The sequence below is a fragment of the Numida meleagris genome, chromosome 1 (genome assembly GCF_002078875.1).
Source record: "Numida meleagris isolate 19003 breed g44 Domestic line chromosome 1, NumMel1.0, whole genome shotgun sequence".
Lineage (NCBI taxonomy): Eukaryota > Metazoa > Chordata > Aves > Galliformes > Numididae > Numida > Numida meleagris.
Window position 1 is genome coordinate 3,755,018 of NC_034409.1, and position 21,703 is coordinate 3,776,720.

The 21,703-nt window shown below is 43.5% G+C and overlaps 1 protein-coding gene across 3 annotated transcripts in view; it reads right to left on the bottom strand.

The window, feature by feature from the left end:
* PRKCQ (protein kinase C theta) overlaps nt 1-21,703 on the bottom strand; it is a 59,722-nt gene that overhangs the window by 19,218 nt on the left and 18,801 nt on the right. For 2 of the 3 annotated variants that reach the window (XM_021384333.1, XM_021384334.1), the window contains exons 3-14: nt 21,511-21,664; nt 20,249-20,374; nt 15,148-15,347; nt 13,524-13,584; nt 11,522-11,684; nt 10,995-11,026; nt 10,821-10,906; nt 9,623-9,752; nt 9,166-9,275; nt 7,722-7,845; nt 5,365-5,543; nt 3,035-3,208 (exon numbers count right to left, since the gene is read on the bottom strand). In XM_021384333.1, coding sequence (XP_021240008.1) covers nt 3,035-3,208; nt 5,365-5,543; nt 7,722-7,845; nt 9,166-9,275; nt 9,623-9,752; nt 10,821-10,906; nt 10,995-11,026; nt 11,522-11,684; nt 13,524-13,584; nt 15,148-15,347; nt 20,249-20,366 — 1,377 coding nt within the window. In that variant the 5' untranslated portion in view covers nt 20,367-20,374; nt 21,511-21,664. Of the gene's footprint in view, nt 1-3,034; nt 3,209-5,364; nt 5,544-7,721; nt 7,846-9,165; nt 9,276-9,622; nt 9,753-10,820; nt 10,907-10,994; nt 11,027-11,521; nt 11,685-13,523; nt 13,585-15,147; nt 15,348-18,114; nt 18,203-20,248; nt 20,379-21,510; nt 21,665-21,703 lie in introns of those variants that run through there. The other variant, XM_021384335.1, reaches the window with a different exon arrangement.

Genomic DNA, 21,703 nt, shown 5'->3' on the forward strand with positions numbered 1-21,703 from the left:
CTCTCTCCTCTCCAGTGTGTGTGCTGTGTGGCTGGGCAGATGTCGACCCAAACATCTGTGGGGGCACATCTTCTGACAGTGGAATTTGTGTCCATGAGTTCTGCTTGGTGAGCTCCCCCAAGGGCTCCTGCCAACTTCCTGACAGGGTTGCTCCTTTCCTTTCTCTCCTAAGGAGAACCTGGTCTTTTCTCTCCTGCAGATTTTTGCCACCATCCGTTGTGAAGAAGGAGCCCCACAGGAAGAAACCGTATGCCTCCCCCTTGCTGCCATCAGATGCAGAGTCAAGCATGCAAACCAGAAGGTAAGGACCTGATTGGAGCAGGGTGTTTTGTACCAGGAGAGGCTCACACCAGCTCAGTCTGGACCCAAAGAAAGCAGTCGTGGCCATTCCAAACAGCTCCAGGACAATGTCCTGCCACAGCAGATGAGTCTTGTTTGCCAGGGGGCTCTGCAGAGCGTGACCCAGCAGTGCCCGCATCCTGTGCCCTGTCCAGAGGCCCGGGGCCGTTTGAGGGGGGTCACCATCAGCTGCACAGAGAGCGGCTGTGAACAATGCTTCCATCTGCCCTGTGCTGCAGATGGGGAATGTGTCACCCAGTTCTTTGGGCAGCACAGGTAAGGGCTGTCGGCAGCAGCCAAGCCAGGGAGGAACCCACAGCGACACCTCCCAGCAGCCTGCCAGAGCCAGAGCAGGGGCCTGGGGCTCCTTCCTGCTCCTCTGCCCATCTTGCAACACTTCCCACCGTAACCGTCCCTTCTTCCACCTTCCCCCAGGTCCTTCTGCTGGGAGCACCGCCCTCAACAGGCAGCAGAGGCAGCTTCAGCACAGGACACCAACTGCTTCATCTGCCTGGAGCCCATGGGGGACACCTTGTCCTGCCACACCATGGTTTGTCCAGTGTGCAAGCACGCCTGGTGCCACCGGTGCTGCTCCTCCTTGGCAGACACCACAGACAGCTGGGAGTGCGACAGCCATGCTGGTGTGGGCACTGGTAAGATGCAAACAGTCGCATGTCCCTGGGAGGGGGCCAGGTGAGGCCTGGCAGCGGGAGCTCAGGGCGGCCCTGTCAGAGTCTCAGCCCCAGGCGGGATGACAGCCTGTCCCAGCTTGGAGCTGCAGGTTCACCTTGCTGACCTTCCTCCCTTCCCTTACAGCCTCCAGAACAAACACAGAGCCCGCTGGCCTCAGCAGTGCAACCAGGAGGGACTGAGGCCATCCCACAGCTCCTCAGTGCCTGAGAACATCAGCTCTGGACCCACCAGCCCAACAGTGTTGGGCCTGTCACAGATGTTCCCAGCTGCCTGAGTACAGTGGCCATCCTGGTGAGCCTGGGACAGAGCTCCGCTCACATTTACATGAAGATCAGGACTCCCCTGAGCAAAGGAGCAGATGGTCACCAGCCCCAGGTGCTGAGAGCAGCTCCCAGACCTCCAACAGACAGAGGGCATCAAGGTCCTCCAGAGATTCCCCAGAGGCTGCTCACAGAATGCATGGGTCAGGCCGGAATGAAGCCACTCCCTGCTACAAGGTCAGGCCTCCAGTTCGTACAGTTGGCCAGAAGACACCGTAGCAGCAGGAGAATGCCAACCCGAGCTGCCCAGAGCAGCGCCCACAGCTCCTCCAAGCCAGAGACAGAGACATAGTTGAGGGATTCCCTGCTGCCTGAACGCAGGAGACAGTCCAGGCAGCAAGGGCAGGCTGACACATGAAGCCATTCCCCAGTGGAACACTGGATTTCAAATTCCCAAAGCCAGCCTTGAGGAGGGCACAGGAGCTGGTGCAGGCAGTGAGGGCCAGCCCAGGCATGAAGCTGCTCCTAGGTCCAACACTGAAGCCAGCGTCCCACAGCCAGTCCTGCAGATGGCGCGGGAGCAGCTGTGTACCATCCCTACGTGCTGGCTCCAGTCCCATGCAGCCAAGTCAGTAAAACTCCCACCACACATATCAGCCAGTTTCATTCTTCTCTTTTTGTCCTGAGGTAGCCAGAGTGAAGAGCCGTGACCATAGGGTTACCTTCTCCCCAGCACCTTCCCAGACCTTCCTCCCCACGACCCGGTTTAGTCAGAGCTGGGTTCAGCCCTGCCAGGCCCAGCATCCAAAAGCCCCATTGGCTGAGGTCACACTGGAGTGGGCAGTTCTGGGATTGCTCCTTGTCTCAGCCCCAGCTGGAAGCACAGCCATCCCCAAACAGTTAGAAATTCCCACCTGGTTCCTAATATGACTCTGTTTGGTCTGTCAGCTTTTTGCTGATGAGTAATTCATATTTGCACTAAAATCTAGAAAAATAAAGGGAATTAATTCCTCCCCTGTTCAGGAAAGGATCAATTCCCAGGACCTGCTGCCCTCCTCAACATCAGTCCCAGAAGGGTGAAACATGAATGCCATCGCTTTGTGGTTCATTGCCATTTAGGGACAGACAGATTTATATATTCAATGCTACTTGAGTTTTGGTTTGGAGTATGAACAGGGATTTCAAGTGAAGATACTTTGTGTTGCAGCTCTACGTTGCAGCCTTCATCACTGTGGGCCTCAATGAATTAGGAAGTGTCTGATGCAATTTAACACTAACTGAGGTCAAAGAATACTCCCCGAGTAGTGTGCTTATTATCCATAACCAGAGTTTCTTAAGCTATCTCTAATCCAGGCTAATCACAGCAGCATAAAGGTAGGTACTGCTTCATGGTCCAAGAGGTTCAGATAACATGAGTGTGGGCACATCTGTACCGTGCTCATGGATGTGGCCTTTGCACATCCTTGGCCCAGGGTACCACAATGCTGATTTTAATATTTTGTCTCTGCACAGCAGCCTCAATCAGTTTTAGATGCCATAATTATCAAATGCCCCCCTCCCCCCCCCCCCCCCCCCCCCCCCCCCCCAGGTTCATGTGGAAAAGGTAGATGCAATTTCATGGATCCACTTCCTGAGAGGTTGATCACTAAGGGAAGATCTAACATCTAGCATTTACACACTTCACCAAGTTTCCCTATCTCTGTAAAGTGCCCATGGAGAAAGGTGACAAATCCTTGTCTTACCTTGGTCTGAAATGTACAGAAGACATGAGTCAGGAATGGGTGCTCCCATGCTAAGGAGAGGACTCTCTTCTCCACCATTGTACATTCAACATCATCATCCATAAGAACCACATCCTTCTTGAGGGCTTTCACAGCGAAATACTGGTCTGTGTTCTTCAGCTCAGCAAGGAACACCTAGAATGGAAATGGCTGCTCAGAAAAACCAACACTCTTCTCTCTGAGCTGGCAACAACAGCTGTGGAAGCTGAGCGAGATGGTCAGAAATGCAGCACCAAGCAGAAAATTTTGCATGGGAAAATGGCTCTGAGGAATGTACAAGTGTAGACCTTAAAAAGTTGCTATTTAAGTCCTGATTCTGTCACGAAGACTGTGCAGACTTTGAATTTGTTCCCCACATCCAGAACAATTTTATGAAGCTGAACTCTGAGGAAAGATGAGTTGCTGGTAATTACAAGAACATGAGCTACATGCTCATATGGACAGGACATGTCAGAGAGCTGAGCACTCCTGACAACAGAAACCAACTTTATGCAAATGCTCATGAGACACATTTCCTGTTTTCTGACTTTAACAAATCACAGAATATGGCTTTGTCAGCATGTGAAATGCAAATGCCTTGCACCAGATCCTCAATAGATGTAAACTGATGTCCACCAGTAGTAGTTGGACTGATTACATCTCCTTCCTGCCTATCAGCGAGAGGTGTGAGCAGACAGCCCAGGTCCCCTGTGGTTCTACAGGACTCCTCTGATAAAAGTAAAACACACTGCACAGGAGCTTAGGACCTCTGTTGTTACGGGCAGGGAAACTTAGACACAGAGCAGCAGAAAATTGATTCTAGAGACCACAAAGCAAAGCAGCCTCTGCTGGAAAGCAGTGCCAGTTGTGATCTTCATGTTAACAGACTGTCAATGCTGTTTCCCATTGTAATTTTACTATTTTTCATTCTCATGAATAAATATCTAAGATTCATCGAAGAGACATTTGAAGTTCACTACCAGACACTATTTGCTGAATTAGCTCAGACGTGTTTTGACCCTGACAAAGGTTTTATTTACCCTTTTGGCTACTCTTGTATTTCACTCTGTAGCATTAGACAGAGCATAGAGCCTCCTTCTGTCTCTACAGTGAATGACCAGAAATGCTAACAGTGTTGATGCTGCAGGGACCCTTTTAACTCTCCTTTCTGTGCAGGGCATTGCTTTTCCAAGGAAATCAGGGAGCACAACATAAGTGTGACTTATCCTGTGACTTCCAAGACACAGGTAGGCGATGATGGACTTGATGCAGGGGGAGATTCACTATGGCTATGGCCCTCAGTCTCCCCAGGTCCATGCAGAAGTGGAGAAGACTTCCAAGCATGGAGATCTGTGTATCTTGTTCTCTTTGTGGACAAGTGAGAGTCACTCCAAATAAATGAAAGCATCAGGAGTGATACCTACATGGGAAACCTGTGGGAGAACTGTGCTGCAGAAAGGTACAAGCTAGCCCTTCCCCTCCATGGCCACATATTGTATGGCAGAGAAATGCAGATTCTTGGCTTCTCAACTTGACAAGCCCCTCATCTAGTGAGACCTGTTTTGAGCAGGAGTTGGATTAGATGACCTCTGGAAAAACCCTTCTTTTGATTACGAAAACTTCTGTGACATCTATGCTGTTGAGACCAGGTTAGTCTGGGCTGTGCAGTTTGGAGCTTTGTGGCTTAGTTTTAACTCACATGTCTCAGCTGTGCTTCACATACAAAGTGCAGACATGCCAAGTGCTTTCAAGTATGCAAAGTCAACACAACAGATATTTCCCCAGTTTCAGATTTGGCTGCAGCAATTGCTCGAGTTCACTTAGCAAAAAGCAGGCTTTCTTTAAGGCAGTTTCCACCCTGGAAAGGTTTGCGTTCTAAGCAATGTGATACATAATTATACTCATTCTCCCTACTGGCTGTGAAAACACAATGAAGAGTTCCTTTGAAATTACTTTGTGCAGTTCTGCGTTGGCACTGAATAACACGAGTCCACTTCCAGGAGACATCTGCATGAAGGAGGAACAATCAACCATTCATCAAGATTAATGAATCTACTGAAAACAGGTGGCCCTTGTTTCAAAAGCACAAATTCTTGGCTGTTGTGAAATTTGCTTTATGCTCCAGCACAGATCAGAGATGGGAAAAAGGAGTTAGCATTCCCAGCTGGACTTGCTGCTCTGGAGAAGGGAGGTGATCCACACTCACCTTTTCAGCTAAAGATTCTGCCTCCTGCCAAGATGGCTAAGCTAACCTGATAGGCATAGCTGCATGAAGAGGAACAGCAAAGAGATCACAGCCTCCTAATGCTTACCTTGCCGAAGCTGCCCTTTCCCAACATCTTGTGCAGGACAAAATCTTCAATGGTTAGTTTCAGCTGCACACGGTCCTCTTGCTGCTCCAGGAGCTGTTTTCCTCCTAGGTCTGTCTCTATTAGAGACTCTCTCTTCATTGTGCCCTCCACTGGAGTCTCCCAGGAGATGCCCTGTGGCTCTGCAACACACATCAAAGCATTCAAATAAACCCTGGGAAGTAAGGAGAAAATCCCCAGAACTCTTGAGAGGTATTTTGAATAGTTTTGGAAAGATCTTTTCAGATATATGGAAATGTGGTGGCCAGATCAAGTGAGTAGATTGTCTCTGCTCGCATACAGCTTTCTCTCCAGAGGAAATTTTGCTTCAACATAACTCCATCTTCTTCAGTGGCATTATTCCCACTTTATGAACTCCTTCATCTGTCCTGCTTCATGGTAGGAAAACATGACCAAATCTTTCATTTCTGTCAGTCTTTGCTCTTCATTCCTTCTTGCTGGTTGCTGTTATGATAAGATCACATTTCTTCTGAGACCTCTTCAAGACCCTTGGCAAAACTAGTGTGTGAAACAAATGGGACGGCATCTTCACATTGGGTCCCTGCTCTGGTTATGGAGCCTTAATGAAATATTCCAGCTGTCCTGGAGAGGAATTACTAACAGTTTCTTCAATACTTAATTCCCTCGCATGTTTGTGAAATTCCAAGAGGGCTTGTCCCTTGCTGGTTTTTATCCCATTCACTCAAATGCATGTACTTGCTGTACTTGCTGTGCTGTCCTAAATTGCTGAACAAGAACACTAATCATCAGACAGACTCACACGTTAACCAGATGTGAACAATCCATTTGGGCTTTACTAGTTCACACTGACTCATTCACTTCTACTTGTAGCCCACAGAAAATGAACACCATTAATTTTCTCTTAGGGGCCAAATGGAATAGAGAGTACCTCCATTTCAGGTTGGATATTAGGAAAAATCCCTTCTCTGAAAGAGTGGTCAAGTGCTGGAATGGGCTGCCCAGAGAGGTGGCTGAGTCACTGTCCCTGTAGGTGTTCAAGAAACGTTTGGATGTTGTACTAAGCGACATGGTTTAGTGGGAAAATATTGGTGGTAGGTGGATGGTTGGACTAGATGATCTTGGAGGTCTTTTCCAACCTTGGTGATTCTATGATCCTATGAAAATCAGATTCTGAGTCTTGATAGCCTTGTGCTGTATGGTATAAAACCCAGAGCACTGGTGTAATATGGCTCCGCTTTAACAAGAACCCTCTGGTATTTTACTCTAGGGTCAATTTCTGAGTAGTTTCAGGATATTATCTCCACACACGGCAGTATGTTTTTTTGCATTGAGAAAGAGATTGATGGTGGGGCATAGGCCTTCATCTCTAGTTAGGATTAGAGCTAAGGATCTACCATTCCAGCCCTTCCTTGGTTTAAGTATTAATTCACTTGTACTTCCCTTTTTTCCCTCCCCTTTCTGGTAGATGTATTTTGAAGCTTGTGGGAGTCTGCAAGAACGTTGCAGTTTCAGAACAGTGCTCCATGAACCATGAAGCTGAAGCACGTCTGAAATGACCTTCTATATGGGACACATAAATTTAATGAAAGATGGTGACATTTTTGATCCTAAAATCCAGAGTTCTCTGACCTGAGCACAAAGTCTTTCCAGGACTTTAATTTTCCTTCCAGGCCACTGAGCCCTCAGTAGCTTTGTCTAAGTTCTGCTTATCAATGCTCACCCCCAACTTCTCATTTACCTTCCTAAATCTCTGCTCTTGGATCACAGAGGGCAGCAAAAACTTGATCATTTTTTGGGTGAATGGAGATCTGTCAATGGTTTTCAAAGGGATTGGATATCAACTCCTACCTAAAAATCTGAAATCAGAAAGAGAATTGGCCATAATGACCAAAAGGACTCTGAACCTCCTGTTTCAAGGTTGGTTTCTCTTTAAATTTCCCATATATTATGGTTTATGAGTCCCAGGAGAAGAATAAACACATTATTGCTGGTGGAGGTATGAGGTGTGCTGAAGTACCGTGTCACAATGAGAGTTTAGGGACTAGCTGGATGAGTAGTGGTTGGCATCTTATGTCCCTAAAGGCTGGAGCACTCATTGGGAAAATGCATATTTACAGAGAGGAAAAGAATCTTTGAGCTCTAGGGTCTCTGCTTAGCCCGAGTGATGTGGCTGGGAGGAGTTATAGATACCCAGGGATGAGAAAAGATATGTCTTGCTCTAAGTGGGAAAGATACATGAAAGATTAATTGGCTAATAAATTTCCTAACCTTGCCACCTCCACTTAACTATGTAGAAAGATTAATAAGGCTTGCTGTACCATACCATTAGAGTAAATTACCTTTTTTTCCTGTTGTAGATGCTGGCACTGCCTGAAGAGGTGTCACCTCCCTCACCAGAACTGGGAACCCAATTTCGAGAGGTCCATCCCTGGAGATCTGTTCAGTATCACGCTGACAGCGAGCCTGGGTGACAGAAAACAGCAAATGACTTTTGAGCCAAATGTTATGTTCTGAGCTCCTGTACACTGCTTCCTCTTGAGCGTGACTGTCATAGAAGCCAAGATCTAGAAGAGGTCTGCTTATGAAAAGAGCATCTCTGTACCCATTGTTTAGGGGTTTGATGACCTATAGGAACCCACAAGCTTCATCAAAGCTTCTTATGTGCGTGGGTGTTAACAGGTGTTGGTAAAGCTAATATAGGGATACCTTATTCTGCAGAGTTGTCTGTGTCCCTAACTAACCACACAAAGACCATTTTAACATCTTCCTTCCTAATAGTTTTCTATGAAGGGAAACCTGGCAAAACACTGGAGGCTGGAACATACCGCAGGCTTATCCCTGTACACTGACTGAATGTCACTTTGAGAAACTCCTTGTCCTGGGATGCTGCAGAGAGTAAGAGTTTGTGTGGATCCAGGAGTGATGAATCAGAAGCAGGAAATGGAAATACACTGAAGGTTATTTAAACACTAGAACTCCACCTATGCCTCAAGAAGCTCCCATGACCTACATTTCTGGAAATAAGGAGAGTATTTTAAGGGAAGTACATAGTGTTTGCCTTCTTCACCTCTCACTGGTGACTCAAAGGCACAGAGCAAGGAGCTAGAAAATGGAGAAGAAAAAGCAGAAAAAAAATCCTAGTTGGAAGTTTGGCAACACTACTTATTGCACAAAGTTGAGGACTACATAGAGTTAAATCTGCTACATAGACTCTCAGGAAGTTACAAATGGAAAAACATCTACTATGTTTATAAAGTTGTTGCCTTGAGATATCTGAGGAACCAAAATATGATGGGCGGGGTACTTATAAATTTTATCCCCATTTGAAGCTACTCAAGAGCTAAGAGGCACTCCAAGAATCCTGATTTAGAATGTAAATTTAGATGAGATGTTAGAAAGAAACTCTTTACAATTAAGGCGGTGAGAATCTGGAATATATTTTCCAGAGAAACAGTGGATGCTCTATCTCTGGAAGCGTTCAAGTCTGGGTTGGATGGGGCTTTGGACAATGTGATCTACTGGAAGGCATCCCTGCCCCTGGCAGGGGTGTTGGAACTAGATGGCCTTTATGCTCCCTTTCAACCCATATAATTCTATGATTCTATGTATTATTCTATGAATTCTGAGTGGATTTCTCTTCCATTAACATTGGAGGTAGCCACCTGAACCCACGAAAACTTGTTACCTACAGTGTTCCCCTTAATGCCTTTAAGTCTTGCACTGAGCTAAACACTGGGCAATTGATCTTCCTTTTTCCACATCTCCATGGCTTAAAGTACTTACCTGCTGAGTGCTCCCTATCAGTGCCAGAGCTTCTGCCATTAATTTCTGGTTAACTCCACAAAGGTTTGCTACTTTTGTCTGGCACTTGTGATGGACATTCATGCAGCACGCTGAAAGAAAGAACAGAGTTGTCAGGACAACAGAGGATTGCTGAGCTGTAAAGGGTTCAGCAACAGGCTGGGGAGGAATATGTGCTGCTGTTTGCCAAGTGTAGAGACCAACCACATGAAGAGAAGAAGGCACCGAGTTGTTCTTTTGTAGCTCTGAGAACTGACTCTTCAGCCTCATGGACCACACGTCCTTCTACAGAACCTCCTCCAAGGATGGTCCTCTTGACCACTCCTTCACCACCCCAATATAATCTCAAACACGTTTCCCAGAGAACTGAGATTTGGCTCTTTAGATTGCATCCCTCCGAAGACAACAGCCTGTTTCCATACTCAGCCCAGGAACTCACCATCACACTTCAGCCCTTGCCGTGCAAGGCCCCAGAGCAGCGTGCCACAGTGATCACAAAATGTTGGGCTCTTGTAATTGTAGACTTTGAAGCGGTGAGGCATGTCAATCTTGAACCTCTCCTTGTGGAACTGCAACAGAAAAGCCGTGCTGGTGAACCACTTCTGTCCACCTCAGCTCTACATGAAAAACCATCAGTCCTCAAGTTTGTACCACAGAACGTGGAATGTTTACAGCCACTTTATTCTTGATTATGACCATCAGGTAGAAGCTCTAACTTTTAGATGTACATAGCCAAATTTTGGTACATAGTATCTGTCCAATTCAGTGGGGAACTGGGTAATTTAACCCCTGGTTTTGATTTATCCAATCAGATAGCTGTTTGCACCTCAACTGCTCACACAGTTGCCCCTAATGCTCAATGGAAAAACAAGAGTACTTCTCAAAATGATTAATTTAAGCCTGTAACAGATGTCTACATTTGTTTTTATTAATTGCTCTTTGGAAAAGCCTGTTTTTCTTCTTTTTGTATATAGGGAGTTAAAATAGATAACAAAGGTAGATGTGATTATCTACACTAGAGATGTCAGAAGACAGGTGAGATGATTCTCATCTCTAAAGACTGTAGAAAGAGAACAAGTATTAGGAACTGGATTAAAACAGAAGCTGTAGAACACAATTAAGAGAAAGAAGGTAACTGTTAAGTCAAGAGTTTAAGTTCTGCTTTTGCCCACCAAAAAGAAGCCTTATTACAAACTGATACAAGAAAAAATAAATTAATAATGAGGATGCTAGATCTTCCTCTAGGTGGTTTGGAAATCTCATATGACACATAGTGTGATATTAAAGTACTGCTCTAAAAATTCAGTGTGATATCCTGCCTAACACATGATAGTGAAGAATTTCCTCTAAGTGATTCTCCACCTCTTGTCCATGACTTCCCCCTGAGCTATACTTCATACATCAGAGAAATGTCAGTCCTCTTTCAACAATTGATTATTCAGTGGCTGCATTTGAGTAAATCACAAGTAGGAGTTAATAAAACCAGAGCACATACAAAAACCAAAGCATGCAGATCAGATCACATCCCTTTTAGTTCAGTCACATACTTTGCTTCATCTAAAGCTCTTATACAGCTGTATAGGGGAGATCTAAATGACACTTAAGTGTTTTAAAAGCAACCAAGTAGTAGTACATACCATTGTTTCTCTGCTATTTACTGCTGATCCTGTACACTTGGCTATTACTTTATCAATGCACTTCTTATGAATGGCAGCATTACATTCTGAAAGAACAAGCGTGTCGTGGCATCAATGCAAAAAATCTCTTAAGAAAGGATCAAATAAATAATACCAACAGAAAAAAATTCTTACGTCTGCATTGGTAGCCTTGTTTATTCAGACCCCTGAAATAAACAGAGAAATGATTAATTCTGAGTTTTCTGAAAGCTTCCACATAAGAAAGGAGAGTAACACTTATGAAAGAAACAGAATAAAACAATCTTGTTTTTTATCATTCTTCAGAGAGTTTCTCTAATCTAAACATCTTCGTTCGCTCTATGTGCCAGCAACTGTGGTTTTCACACCCTTTCCAGCACTTATTCACATACTGAATTTTGCAGTATCTAAATAGCAAAGTAAGCTAATTGCAGATGTCTGTACATTAGGTCAAAAACAAAAATATTTATAAAAAATACACTAAAACATGAAGGGAATTTTCACAGTTGGAATTACAACTGTGAACCACATCCTTGAAGAGATGCAGTAACTCCTGTATTTAGGATGCCGAGGTTGAGGTCCTGCTGCCCTTACTGACAATAAGAACACAGGTATTTCATCTAAGGAGCAGAGCTGCTCCCTCAAGTTGGAAGGGGAAAATGTACGGATCCATTTTCATTTACCACACAAACTCGTGACAGACAGAGCAGAATGTGGGTTGTGGAAAGAAGGTGGCTGTGAACTCATGGCATTTCACATTATGGATTTTGGCCTGTTTGATGGCTCCCCTGCGCTGATGCAAGGAGAAAAAGGCTTCACTCTCGCAGTCAGCTAGGTTCTTCGCATCTAGGGAAAGGAAACAGAAGATTTGTTAGGGTACAATGCCCAGGGCGGGCACTCTGAGAAAATGCAGCTGCTGAAAATACTGAATGTCCGAAACCGATGATTCACTCATGGGAATTAATATTTTTAAGAAATATTTCTTTCTCAAAACCCACACAAGGCTTGTTGGGATATTTTTTTTTGTCTACCATTCCTACAGGGACACTAAAGTTACTTTAAACTTGGGATTTTAATCTTCTTTGAATATTCATAATGCTATTTTGAAATATAGTCCAGAAATTTCCCAAGAAAAGGTAATTTTCAGTTAAATATTACATTCTAACTTTATATAGCACTGAAGGACAATAAAAAATATAAATCACATGGATTTATCTGTCTACAATATATATAATCTATAAATGCACACAAACACACATGTATAGATATGTAGGGAGATATATAAATGGGTACTTAACTGAGTCTTTAATGTGAGTGTGTACATAGGTTGGATATTAGGAAAAATTTCTTCTCAGGAAGAGTGGTGAGGCATTGGCACGGGCTGCCCAGGGAGGGGGTGGAGTCACCATCCCTGGAGGTGCTCAAGAAAAGGGCAGATGTGGCACTGAGGGACATGGGTTAGTGGGCATGGTGGGGTGGGTTGACAGTTGCACTAGATGCTCTTAGAGGTCTTTTCTAACCTTAATGATTCTATGATTCTATGAGATTTGGGAGTAAACAGATGTATGCTCCTAGGATACTCTTTTTAAAATTATTTTTCCTTATCAGCAGTTGCTTTACTGTTTCCCATGTTCGTGTTTAAACTTCTTAAAACAGAAGATAAGCCAACTCTGGTTGGCTTATGCACATGCCCATATCTACAAATCTAGATATGCAAACAGTACCTGAATTTCAATTTCTTTCTTGATTTAACTGTGTTTTATACAGGAAGTTACTTAGATATTCTGTGGAAACTAGCCCCCTGCCCTATCTGGTGGTTATCCTGCTCTTTCTAACACTAATACAACTTGTATTTTCTATGCTTTGTAATATGTTCCTGAAAATGGAAGGTCCCTTCTACATATCTACAACCCACAGTTTCATCTTGTATCTGTGAAAGACAGCAAGAACTTTGGCATCAAAGACAGGAGAACATGACCGAGCATTTTGGTTGCCACCCATTTCCTCCAACAAAACAACACAAAACAAAACAAAACACGTTTCGCATTGACATTGAATTCAGCAGGTGGGATTCAGTCCTCAGTGAAGATATGTAAACAAATGTGTGTCATACTGTGCAGGATGACTATGCCACTGCTACATGTCTGTGGAGATCTAGCTGGTGCAGACAATGGAGCCTAGTGAATGAATGACTCAGCTCACTGTGCAGCAAGCACCTGCATCTGATCAGATGAATCACTCTCTAGGTTCCTGTTTTGCCTTGATTGCTCTTGATTTTAGGCACACAACTTACATGTCTATTTAGGTGTTGTCAGCTGTAAGTTGTATCCTACGCTTTGTGGCTGCATTAGAACGCACACCATGGTACACACTCTATGCATGTGTACATGCGCTATGATTTGAAAGGGAACCAGCTCCTTATGTAACTATTCTTACTTTGTATAATGAGAAAACATATCATTTCAGTGGCAAAACAGCCAGAAATTTGCCTTGCAAATCACAGAGGAATATATTCACCCCCACCATCCAACAGGAATTACATTTCTGAAGTGTTCATTTCAAAACACCACGATAGTTCCTATGAATAAATCAGTAGTAAAGCCATCATTGCTTACAGTGAATACACCATCACTGCCCAGCATAACCAGAAATCACATCTATCAATTAACAAACAAAATCACTTGCCACTGATTTCCAGGAAGTATCTTGCATTCATCAGCATTCGCCCCTGAGGCTTCAGTTCTAGCTGGTTGTGATAAGTGAAAAACAAGAAAAAAAGAGAAGTGTGATCATTATAGAGCAATTCAAAGAAGCAACTAATTACTTCATATGGCTCAAGCTACCTCTAATTCCCAGGGGAATTAATGAATGGTACTAATTATTTGGTTGCTCATACTGCTATGGGAGAATACGGAGAGGTAGCATCAACTGTAGAGAGACAAGGCTAGATCACCTCTTATCAAAACTGAATGATAAAACCAATAAATGCGACTAAAACAGAGATAACAGGCAAGTTTTAAGACAGTATATCAGGGCCAGCACATCTACAGAGACAACTTGTCATTCCCTGTGGATTACGCAAGGGGAAAGTGAGAGAACCTCTGAAAGCCCAGTATCATCAGACAGGTGCTTAAAAGAATGCTGAAATATTTAGAAACTTGGGTCTGCAATTCTAACATTCATTACAGTCAATATGAGTGATGCTACAGACTTTCTCAGGTGTTTTGGAGTCTTCCTATTGAGTCTCAAAATTCCCATCTATTCCAATCTTCATGCATATGTGCCTGTTTTAAATCCAGACCAATCTGTTTGGAAAGCTTTCAAATGTTTCTTCAGCCTGAGAACCAGAACAGTGCCTTCCCCACACACCTAGGTTACTTCTGCTCCTTACAGGTGAAGCAGTGCCATTGCACAGAAAAGTAAGAAAGGTGTTATTTTCTCCCCTCTCTTCTTCACAAAGCTACAGCCTTTCAGATCTGTGATTCTTTGGGTTGGAGTGATCCTGAGCAGGACATTCCAGTTTTCTGTTTGAGTCCTATGCATCTTAATTCCTTCCAAGATATGTGCTAAAAGTGCAGCTCTCTATCAAATCTTGCCCTTAAGTCTTTTAAGTAGGCAAGGCATTTTTGACATTTCTGCTGTCTGTTTAACCTAAGCAGCTCAGCTTGGGAACTAGCAGGAGAAACAAAACAAAAAACAATTCCAGGAAATCAGTTTATCTCCAAATGTCTTTCTACTTTATTGTTATTCATGGCATGGCAACAGGATAATACACTAAAGACTTTTATCAACAGCTTTCTTGCTTGGACTGTCAGGGAATACAACCTTACATTTAGCAACCTTATGAAGGCTGTTACTTCCAATTTACTCTACTATAACTCTGGTGATTTTGAAGGAGTTCCTCTGCCATAGTTCTGAAGTCAGGCAGCTGTGAATCAGTTCCTCGATATTAGATTAAATTTTTAAAGCTGTTTCCCCAGAGCACATAGAATAATTCACATTTAGCTACTCAATTACCAGTTTTCCCCAGTGAGTTTAGTAAGTGAAGAGTAGTATGTGGGCACAGCTCACGTGAAACAGAATCCTTGCAAAGAGAGAGCACATGTTTCAATATAACAGCAGCAGGTAATATAAATGTGCTATGCTCTTTTTGCTGATATGCATGGAAGCTTTTCCTTCAAGTCAAATGCAAGCAGGCTCAAAACGTTATTCCTTGGATGTTGATGACACTCTGGCATGGACACAAGGCATTCCCCCACCCCACTGCAGCTCCCCATCACATGCTGCAAGAGGAGATAACATTGCTCACCCATATTTCTGTCTTCCCATTGCTCTTTTTGCACCTCTCCGCCAGCACCTTGAGTTCCACTGTGGTCTCTGAAACCATTTCTGCACTTTTATCCTTGACGACGATGTGCATGACCCTGCCGTTGTTGATGTGGGCATCAAAAGTGCTGTTCCAGGGTGGGTACATGGTGGGTTTCTTCTGCACGTACACTTGGCCATTTTCTGTCAACAAGAAGTGGTTTGGATTGAGTGGGCTTGCTTCTCATTTGCACTAAGGCCACCACTCTACAGTCCCTAAGACACATTTGTGTTAACTACCCACTTCAAGGTCTTTCTGCAGGCTGGATGGGTAATGGATCATGTTAGAGCATCTTAGGAAATTACTGTGTGAAGTGAAACCTGGGAAGGGTTTCATCTCACTTAAGGTGTTTACAATACGTATGTCCATATCTGTCTTATCTGAATATTGGCTGCCTTCAGAGCCAGTGAAAGGAATTTAGTCACTATAAATCAATAACTACCTTGCAAACCTGCAAGCATATCCATAGCAATGTAGAGCTGTCAACCTAGTAGGCCTTTCTTCATCTCTTCATGCATCCATTCCTCTTCTTTCACGACACATCTTAAAATGGCGTAAGGAGTCTCTGAGCCCTAGCGTGAGCTGGCAAAGAATCATCTCTCTACTTTTCTGTGTCAAATTAAAGAGTCTCAGTGAGAAATCAGGGATTTTTGAGGCAAATTTTAGAGAACCTCAGTCTGAGCTGAATCCATCTTCATCTGTTAAGTGGGGTTGACGTTTCATGCATGAAGATTTAGACAGTTTAGATAAGGGCAACAAAGATGATTAAGAGCCTGGAACATCTCCTGTATGAGGAAAGGCTGAGAGAGCTGGAACTCTTCAGCCTGGCGCAGGCCGAGAGGGGGATGTCATAACTCTTTATAAATATCTTAAGTTCTGGAGTCAAGTTGATGGGGGTGGACTCTTTTCAGTGGCGCACAGTACTAGACCAAGGGGCTAGAGGCAGAAACTAGAACACAGGACGTTCTGCACTAATGCAAGGAAGAACTTCTTTATTGTTGGAGTGATGGAGCACTGGAGCAGGCTGCCCAAAGAGGCTGTGGAGTCTCCTTCTCTGGAGATACTGAAGATGCATCTGGATGCCTTCCTGTGTGATCTTCTGTAGGGAACCTGCTCTGGCAGAGAGGTTGGACTCTATGATCTCTAGAGGTCCCTTCCAACCCCTACAATTCTGTGATATATTAAGCTCATTGTTCACACGCTTAACTTATTTCCATCAGGCTTGCAAAGAGGTATTCCAAACACTCTTTCAACAAAAGCAGCTGAGATAGGACATAAAAAATGCAATGAAGAGCAGAAATCTCAGTACGGACTACTATTTCCTTGTCACCTCAGCAAGCCACTCCAAGAGCAATAAACACCCTGCTTGCAAAACAAGTGTTTTGGTTTGCACTGCACTCCAGAATGTACTGCTCAAACAAACAAACCCTGGAATGAAATGAACTGGCCAATACAAGGGATCAGACGTACATCTGACATCTGTGGAGTCCTGCCAAGGTTTAATCTAACTCTGGGCTCCCAAAGAATGAAATAGCATCTGTCTTTCTGGGGAGCACTTCCCACTGTAGCTGGGACTGCTTTTCCTACAGGCCTGCTGAGTTCGGACACAGAGCAGGATCTTCCACAAAGCAAATGTCACCAAGACAGGTGGCAAAATGGCACTGGGCCAGCTGGCTTGAGAAGGAAGAAGCCATTTTTAAAGGGCAGATTCTTTTATACCTCAGTGGTGCCTATAATCTATGGAATAGTTTTTTCTATTTTTTAGTTTTTTCTATTTTTTTTCTATTATTTTTTGTCATGGCCAGTCAACATGAGGCAGCCTTTGGCATATACTCAAAATGAGGGCCAAACTCTCTTTTTTAGGAACCAGGCGTACTTATCATCTATCACTGCTCTTTTGTGAAGAAACAAACAAAAAAACTATCCTCTTCTCTTACTTTCTTAGTGCTACAGTTGGTGTTTGCAATTTATAACAGGACTTTGCCACAGCAGAGACATCAGCCAAAAGAGTTCCAGGACAGATAGTGCATGAATTTGGGATTGAATCTATGATGAACGAACTGAGATTGTTCAGTCTGGAGAAAAGAAGGCTCAGGAGAGGCCTTATGACTCTCTACAACTGCCTAAAAGAAGGTTGTGGTGAGGTTGGTGTTGGCCTCCTCTCCTGGGTTAACAGCGTTAGGATGAGAGGTGATGTTCTTAAGTTGTGCCAAGAGAGGTTCAGACTGGATATGAGAAGAGCTTTCTTCTCAGAAAGACTGATGAGGTATTGGCATAGGCTGTGCAGGGAGGTGGTGGAGTTCCTGGAGGTGTTGAAGAAATGTGGAGATGTAGCTCTGAGGGACATGGGTTAGTGGGCATGGTGGGGATGGGTTGATGGTTGGACTGGATGATCTTAGAGAGCTTTTCCAACCTTAATGATTCTATGATTCTATTCCATGTATTCAGCTCTGTGTTTAGGCATGTTCTGCCCTGCATTCTGCCCTCTCTGTTATGCGCCAATCATTTGCTGTGGAGTTTTACTGGCCATGTAGCAGAGAACATGGCTCGGTGTCAGGGTTGTTTGTATGTCTTACATGCTTCGCAGCTGATACACTTCTGTTCCCTGTGTATGTTACTTTTGCCAAAATTTGCATACCAGAGCATCAAAATACGAATGTTTTGAATTTCATTTCTGTTGAGCCACAGATTTGCTGCAAACTCAGGGAACTGGAGAGTAAACAGTGAACAAAAAAAACCAAAGCAACAAACCAGGGAGGCAGCTATTTCAGATATTCTCAGCTAACATTTGACCTGTGACCCTCAATGCCTTTTGCTTCTTTGAGCCTGACAGAGCAACTCCTTGGGATGGTCATGTTGAGATAATTTCTGGCATTTCTGGGCTTACGTCACTGTATATCAGACACGTACCTCTGAGCAAACTGAACTGCCCCAAAGTCAGCAGATAGCACTGGGCGTTTCCAAAGTGTGATTCACCAGATCCATTCTAGGTGTATTCCTTAAGAAGAAATGAATCCCATCACCAAAATCCCTGTTTGCTCCCCTGGGCTACAATTCAACGGTAGCCAACTTGCATAGGTATTGATATCCTCATAGAAGGCTGGAAGTAGGGGAGACATATCCCACCATGGCCTCACCTTGGCTTAGTCACCTTAAGAAGAGGTTAGACGTCAACATGATTGGATGGGGTCCGGGGCAATCTGATCTAGTACTTGATTGCTTAGCAGCTGGCAACCTGCCTGTGGCAGGGAGTTGGAACTTGATGATTGTTTAGGGTCCTTCCAACCCAAGCCATTCTATGATTCTAATATTCAGACACCCTCTACCAGCAGCAAATTAAGAGCAATACCTCCTAGGGGTGATTCTGAGATGAATTAATCACGGGAAGTTCCTGCTGCTATCAATGACATGATGAATGGTGGCACTGAGTGACATGGTGCAGTGGGCACAGTGGTGATGGGTCTACGGTTGGACTAGATGATCTTAGTGGTCTTTTCCAACCTTAACAATTCTATGAGGACTAGCAATTAAATCCTCTGGCTGCTCCAGAGTGCTCTGAGCAGCTGCCAGAAAATTGCAATTACACCTCAACTAACAGAAATCTTTTCACAGGATGATGTCATTGTTCCTGTATTTCATTCTCGTTAATGAAAAAAAGTTCTTCCAAATACATTTTTTTTTTCATTTCTCATTGGTAGGGCATTATTATTATTTTTATTATTACTACTATTATTAAATGTTCTCCACAGCACAGAAATTATATCCATTACTTTGTATATTTTTTCATTAGATGCCAAAAAACACTTTCAGCTCCAAGACAAATAAATATAGGTCTGTTCTCCCCAAACTGACTTTATTCACTTTTGAACTGGCAGAGGCTTCAGTTTGAGTTATGACTCTTTCAAAGGTCTCATTAAAGCAAACAGCCAAACCGAGCACAGAGCTGAAATAGATCATATTTTCAGTAAAAAGTGAGATTTTAGCGATAGCTTATCATGCAGTATTTTCTTTCCTTCTGAATTTACCAGACACCACATCTTCCAGAATCATTGCAAGTGTAATTTCAACAAAGCAAGAGTTCGATGTTATAAATGCTAACTTTTTTAAAACAGTGAAATACTGAATCATTTAAAAATTCCAAAATTTATTGTTTAAACTACTTCAACACTCCCTGGAGGTTTGAGACATAGGGTTTTTCAAATAATAAAAAGGGCTTTCTGAGTTGATCTAACTTTTAAAAGAATCACAGAAGTCAAGCTAGGAATTTATTAAAGATTTAAGATAAATAACAGCCAGCATAAGAAATTCCCTAACACTGAAGGTCTTGATGTCCATGGCTGTTGAAAAGCAGAAGTAAAGAACATTTCATCCTCTCACTAAGACTATGTATAAGACTATGCATAAGACTAAGACACGCATAAGACATGTAAGAAATCTTTTCCCAAGGAGGATGTATCAGCACTGCTCAATTATGAAAAGTGCATAACAATCTGTATATCCAGACAGAAAAAATAGCTTAGTATAAGGTTTCAGCTTCAAATATTTCAGGGAGCACATCAATTACACAGAGACATTAACTCTCTCTGCAAAGTCTGGGGATGTTTGAGAGCTTTTATTTAATGGTGGAAGACGTTGGGTCTGTCAGTTCCTCAGAAAATGTAATAAATAAGGACAGCTCTTCCAGGATATTTCTAGGACACCCAGATTTTATCTGTCTGAAATCCCAACTGACAAAACAACAACAGCTGCTTGTACAAAAGTGAAGCTGAGTACAGCACAGCTCATCAGCTGTGTCACATGCTGGGACTCAACCCAGTTGATAAAACTCTTGCACTGAAGACAGAGACTTCGTTAAGGACCATCTTAAAATCAGATTTTCTTGCACACAGTGCTGAATCCAACCTTGCCCTGTGTATAGCCACAAAAAGCACTTCATAAACCCTTACAAAGATCTACCATGTGCTTCCCACACACCAGTAATGGCACAGTAAGGCACACGTTTTCTACAAAAGCTCACATGCACATTTAAAAACTCCCCACTTACCTGACTCCACGGCTTCTTTAACTATCACAGCACAGTAAGGGTTAATCACCTCCCCTTGGGATGGCAGGTAAGGGCCACTGTCATAGTTGGATAAACCAATACGCAGGAAGGGAGACATGACAAGTCCTGTGTCAAACAAAAGACAAGGCAATATTTGGGAAGAGTCTAAAAATTCACTTGGTTTTAAACCAGCCTCTTATCTCCCCCAGCCAGGAGTACACCAGCCGTTAGTTATCCATCCAGCTGAAGACTCTCTGACTTCCTCCACTGTCCCACGAGATGACAGACTGACCAAGTGCTGCTGAATGTGCGCAGTGTAATGTAATGTGTCTGTCAGCGTAAGCACAGAGCTGAACTCATCGCAAGCCTGGGAAGACCCACGATAGCAGCTCTGAGGACTAGTGACTCGACATCAGCTGTCAGAAATTAGAACAATACACAGAAGCCAAATCAGGGCTTTCTTGGCTGGGGTAACCTTTGCTGTAATTTACGTTGAGTCATGCATTCATGAAGCTGTATGCTATGTGAATAGAAAGGGTTTGGGGAATATAAGGCTGTTGGAAGCCTGAAAGTTGAACATGAAACCGTGAAATAACTGCATACTATTTATATACAGCATGGAAATAACCCTAGGCTTCCAACTGCCTGGGTGCTGACCCATATTCATTAGTGAAGCTATAAAGAGAAAATTCAGCTCGTATGAACCATACTGTGTGGAAGGTGGAGCAAAAAAAAAAAAAAAAAAGGGATCTCAGGATAATTTTAGGCGCAGCTATAAACAGAAAGACATAAAAGCAAGATGCCAGGAAACACAAAGCCTTTGGGTTGGTCTTCTCTGCAGGCTCTTTGAGAGCTTCCACTGAGAAGATTTAATGAATCCAGCAATAACTAACTGCTGTAGATGTTGGTCATCTTTGTGCCATCTGGACCCAAGGATGAGCATTTACCACTCAACTTCTGTGTAAACTTCTAAGCACGTTATTCTCGGCTCCCCTTCCAGCCAGTGGAGTGCAAGGGACGCTTTGAACTTCACTGTAGATGTCCATGCTTTGGACCGCCAAAGTTAAATAAACTACCAGCAGCTGTTACCTGCCAAATATTTTGTTCAGCTACAACAGTAAAAAATTGAACAATATGTGGAGTGACATGCAGCCCAAGCCCCTTCTGCCTTTTACATATGAGATGCTCCATCCCAAGGATAGCTTCTCTAGCCTCACATATCAGACAATCAACATTCATTGCTGGGAATGATGTTTTCTTACCTGTATATGGTATTTACTGATATATAGATTCAGTCTTTGGTTAGAGAGGCTTCTCTGGTCATCACAGTTGAGGACAACATGGAAAGGATTTTCTCGGATGAAAGAATGAGGGTAAGAGTTCCTCTAGCTTGGCTGACTTTAAATCTTCGACTCTCTGTTCGGAGAGACAGGAGACAGGACCATCAAGGAGAGA